General features: G+C 44.2%; 1 protein-coding gene across 2 annotated transcripts in view; it reads right to left on the bottom strand.

Annotated features, from left to right (window-relative positions):
- Window positions 1-5,363, bottom strand: part of smpd1 (sphingomyelin phosphodiesterase 1) — a 23,829-nt gene that overhangs the window by 13,172 nt on the left and 5,294 nt on the right. For both annotated transcript variants that reach the window (XM_024138501.1, XM_070439230.1), the window contains exons 2-5: window positions 5,140-5,258; window positions 4,685-4,886; window positions 481-761; window positions 209-379 (exon numbers count right to left, since the gene is read on the bottom strand). In XM_024138501.1, the coding sequence (XP_023994269.1) occupies window positions 209-379; window positions 481-761; window positions 4,685-4,886; window positions 5,140-5,258 (773 nt within the window). The remainder of the gene's footprint in view (window positions 1-208; window positions 380-480; window positions 762-4,684; window positions 4,887-5,139; window positions 5,259-5,363) is intronic.

Raw genomic sequence — 5,363 nt, 5'->3', positions numbered from 1 at the left:
AAAGAGAGAGGAGAGAGGAGAGAGGAAGAGAGAGAGGCAGAGAGAAGAGAGACTAGGTACAAATCTGGGATCAGCTTTAGTAGCGGAAAATGCTAAACTGACCCAAGATCAGCATCTAGTACTCTATCCAACCCTGCAGGCCCATTAGTCCTAAATAAAAGAACTACGGCGAACTAGAAGATTCTCTAGTTTAAACTCATTATCATACCTAAGGGTCTTCAGGGCCTCTTCTGGTAACCATGGCGCCCACTCCTCGGCCATGGTGTCATAGAGCCAGCGTGACGACCGGTTGCCATGGACGAACGGCGGGGGGAAACTGTTGACCGGGGTGCTCTCGTGGTTACCGATCGCCGGGTACACCTTCAAGTTACCTAGGTGACTACGGAGAGAAAGATAAGGTGGTCAGTTACCATTCAACCTGCGCGTGTGTGTGTGTGTGTGTGTGTGTGTGTGTGTGTGTGTGTGAGAGAGATTGTGTACCTGTGTATCAGTCTGGTGATAACGGTGAGTTCCGACAGTTGCTGCTTCCTGGTTTGAGACCAGATGTTATGAGCAGGTATGTCTCCTGTCCAGTAGACCCAGTCCCACGGACCGGTCCTAGCTGCGTTCTCCAACATGTTCTCCACGGTTCTCAGGGGCAGGTCACATTTACTGTAGGAACCCCAGAACCCAGCCGCTCTCTGACGCCAGTTGGGAGATCCAGACTCATTACGACAACACAGCGGGTCCTTACAGTCAGCAGAGCTGCCCACTGCATACTCCTGTTCACAAATAACACCAGGATGGACATTAGGTGTATTTTATGTTGGGAAAGCAGCAGCTACTCTTCCTGGAGTCCAAACAAAACATATTACAGAACAGGAATAATGACTGCCACAATGAATGATGCGTGAAGCGAATTTGCGTGAAGCTAAACTTATTTCTGTAATGGGTGGTCTAAAGGTAACTCATCCCCCCCCTCAACACAATGCTTTTACATGCATTTAAGGACCAGTTTATTATTAAAATGGGTGATTTATTGAAGGTAATGTAGGTCTACCAAAGTGGCATACCATCAAAAACAATGGAGAAAATGCACCCCGTAACATTTTAACATGGAAACAGATGTTCTACCATTCAGCCTACAGTAGCAGCCAATGTGTGGTGTTCAATGTAGACATACATTACAGGAGACGTTTGGGGGAGGGGATAAAAATTGCAGGGTGTGACAACCTGTTAATCCTCTTGTCCTTCAGACAAGGTGATTGCTTATGTGTATGATGCAAGAAACCACTTTACAAAATAAAGTGCATTATTCCCATACCATTATTACATAGAATCAGACAAATGCTACTTTCTGCCTATTGGCTACTTGGCTTATTCAAGCCCCTCTCAAAATACAACACTGCCCCTTTAAGACATAAAAAAAAAGCTCTTTACCTGACAGGCTTTTTCAAAGATGTCTAGAAATGTACACGTTTTGTTATCTTGCAGGAAACAACCATTCCCCTATTGCTGACTACAAAGTATCTTTAACTGGGCTAATAACTCACTAACTAGCAAAGAATAGGAACAAATGTACACAGGTGGCTACATGCAGCTTTGATCTCAAACCAAGAGCATCTATTCACGACCGCTCATGTTGTAAACACAGTCCAGTTCAAAATGACTGGCACAGATCCATATATGGCAAGGGTCTATTTGCATATAGGCCTACTGCAGCACAGTGGAGTACGGGCTGAGTCATGCGCGTCATCGCAATACGATGCGTTCTGCCTGCAACAAAATCTCTGGCAGACTTCGTTGTTTCGGTATGTTGCATTGGAAGTGGCTAATTGTGCGTTCGATCACAATAGCAGGGAAAACTCTAGAACAGTGATCACTAACCTTCGAGTCAAAATGCAAACCGTGATCTACCCGCAGATGTTTCAAAATATATATATTAAAAAAAAAGCCTATGCAACATTAACCAATTAAAATCAGTTCTGTATCAATGAGGTTTGTACAGTAAGCTATAAGCCCAATACATTATCACCGCATATTGGCTTTGCTTGAATTGCCCTGCCAATGCATTGTTGTTCAGGCCATTAAAACAAATATTTCAACATTTGATGTAGACTATGATCACAGCGGTAATAGCGCCGTTGTATTACTTGAGGCACAGCTGAATGAGCATTTTTATTTTTATTTATTTAAGTGGGCTGTTGGTGCCTGCATCGGATGGTCAGTCTCTGCGGAGGGAGAGAGCAGCAGACTGAGGGTCRGCGTCAACAGCCCTCCCTTTCCTCCACTGACCAAAAAGAGACACCGTCTTCCAGCTGATAACGAAATATGAGACGCATTATGCAGAAATGCATGTTGTTACTCCTATGAACAGAGAACGTGAAATAGTCCTCGATATTAAGACGCAAGCCGCTAATAAAAACACAAGCCTATCGATACACTTTCCCTACTCATTCATTACTAGGAAGAACACGCATTTTATGGCTTTATAAGTGTTGACAGAGTAAGACCTTAAACTCCCTCATAAAAACTCTCGTTGCTGTATTCGTTGACCGTCTCCCTCTAGTCGTGGTTTTAAACGTTTAGAAATCTCACATTAACTTCGCTGTAGCTTTCTTTTATGCCTGCTACGTTACTACAGACACGGTCAATTGAGCCAGTCGACGGACCTGCGGAAACCTATAGTGCATTTGATTTGCTCTCCGGGCCCGTCGACAGAGTTTGTAACTTCAGACACATGAAATGGTTCTTAATGGGAACAGTTGGCCTACTACCCGGCYTGCAGCCGAATCGGGTGCATCTACCCGCAAACAGCACGACCAACCAGCAGAAATTACAATAAACATTTTAGATCAGCGTTTACAAAACACAGCAAGATATTCCCTAGTTTAACTTGCTAAATTAGTGGCAGAATTCCCTCCCCCTCCTTTAGACAAGGATGCATTTACATTCGCTTGTAAAATGTCCAAACTCACTGAAAATGACATTCGGTAGCGCCTACACACAAAAAACAAAAACATAACTTTATGAGCTGGATTGCCTGTCTTTGCAATTAGTTTATTTGTGTTTGTGCTCGTTAGCATATTTAGCTAGCAGCCTCCATTGAAATCCAGTATTACTTGTGCTAATTTTGTAATGAAACAGGCAGGGAGCAGGTCTCGAACCCTCGACCTTCTAAGCCCGAAGTCCAGCGCGCTATCGACGGTGCCGCAAAAGCACGCTGGAACGGTAGAGTCGATATCCACGCTTATAAACCCAGGGTCGTTACAGTATTTTGGTAACAGACACCCCCCACGGGCTTTGGGAATGTTTGACGCCCCGCTAAACCGCTAACTGTAAATCCTAGGATGAGACATAGTAATCTGGWTACCACTCAACCGTAGTTCACGGTTGACATTTCACAGAGTTTGTCAACTTTTAGTTAAAGTCATTGAAATGATTGGCAAGGTTGAAAGTCCTTCATTAAAAATGACCCATCAACTTCAGTGAACAAAAGACTAATTAAGTTCTGCCCATGATATCATTTAAGGTATTCCCCCCCCCCCCCATGGTTTATGAACATAAAAGCCGCAATGGGGGGGGGGATACCTTAAATGGTATTGGTAAAATAATTTCTTATTTTTTTGTTGAGTTTAGTTACATCTCAAAGTATAGTATTTCAACCAATCCGCTGAGCAGCCGGATCTGTTTGCGTAATTTCTTTTGAACCATAACGGTTTTCATTTCATCATGGATCCAGAGGGCTCGTACAGTTCATTTCTAAACCAGTAGGTGGCATGCTTGTCAACAACTGGCATTAATCCTTTTAACAAATGCTTCCAGTGGTGAATCTGGATTCTACTCATTATACACAGACCAACAGACATGTTTTTTTCTTCTTCATGTTAAAACAACAGAGTCCTGAAGAAAACATTTTGTATGACCTCTTAAGAATTACTTTGGGCTCAAACCATTGGCCTTGTCATGGTCACTACAGCCAATGGGAAATGATATTACTATGGAACAAAGCTCTGGCACATTAGTGAAGATGTAACCAATACAAGTGATGTCACAGATCCAACACCATTGGTACGCACTCGAGTTGGTTGAGTGATAAACCTGGGTTATATTACAATCATTAGTCACAGTTAGAAGTTTCCCCTTCATTAGGACAACTAGTTTCCTAACCAGTCAATGTTCATTAGGACAACTAGTTTACTAACCAGTCAATGTTCATTAGGACAACTAGTTTACTAACCAGTCAATGTTCATTAGGACAACTAGTTTACTAACCAGTCAATGTTCAGGTCACCCAGATAAAATATCTCTTAACATCATACACTATCAAGCATTGCACACATTATCCAAATACTGACTGTTAACACTTGGTGACCTATAGCAACACCCCAAAATAAAGATCCTTCATACGAGGTAGGTGAACTTGTAACTGCAACACTTAACATAAGCTTCACAGAAATGTGTCTCTGAACACATAGAGGGTCCCATCCCCCCAACGGGCATTCCTGTCTTTCCTGCACATGTTATATAGCTACTGCTTTATCAAAGGAATGATCTAGGGGWGTAGACACTACTCTATAGCACACCRGACAGAACTGGTCAACATATTAATGATTAGATGAGCTAGTTCAGGACTACAACCACAGTGAAACGTCTTCCCTGAGGAGAGTTCTGGAAAAACTTCCCCGACCACATTTTGACTAACCTGATCCCAGTGTATGTCTGTGAGGAAGAGAACCCTGCTCTGTGGTGCTCCAGGCTTGGGGGGCGTAGGCGGGGTGACTGGGGGTTTGGGGATCCGGGGTAGGGTTACGTTCCAGGGGGCATAGATATCGAAGCGTCCGCATGACCTCCCCACCAGCAGAGCGCAGGCCTCCGACGGCCACAACAGAGACTGCTGCAAGGCGCTGAAAACAGGAAGGACATGACCCATTACTTACACCTACCCGTCTCCATGGAAACAAAGGCATGTGGTCCAGGTGCAGCGAACACATCACCTCTTTAAATAAATGCTGAGGACAGCGTCTCTTCAGAGGATAGGTGTATTCACACACTGTCCCACAATGCACCGCAGTAGACTTATGATAGAACATCAGGAAACATGATTTATTCATGAGAAGAGGATGATGTCAGATAAATCAGGACCAATCCCAAGCCTACCTGATGAAGTCATCTCTGAACAGCTCTGTGATTTGACGACAGACCCGCTCTTCAGCCAGGTGGAGACGGATACAGGCCTCACCCACAGCCCGCGCAACACGCTCCTCGTTAACGTCACTCTACATGGGACAGGAAGTAGTGAGGAGAGAGGTTAGACAGAATGATACAGGCTTGTCCCACAGCCCGCTCATCACGCTACATGGGACAGGAAGTAGTGAGGAGAG

Source organism: Salvelinus sp. IW2-2015, unplaced genomic scaffold (assembly GCF_002910315.2).
Source record: "Salvelinus sp. IW2-2015 unplaced genomic scaffold, ASM291031v2 Un_scaffold1501, whole genome shotgun sequence".
In the NCBI taxonomy this organism is placed as follows: domain Eukaryota; kingdom Metazoa; phylum Chordata; class Actinopteri; order Salmoniformes; family Salmonidae; genus Salvelinus; species Salvelinus sp. IW2-2015.
Note: the sequence above shows the minus strand (reverse complement) of the source record. Positions and strands in the feature narration are given on the sequence as shown.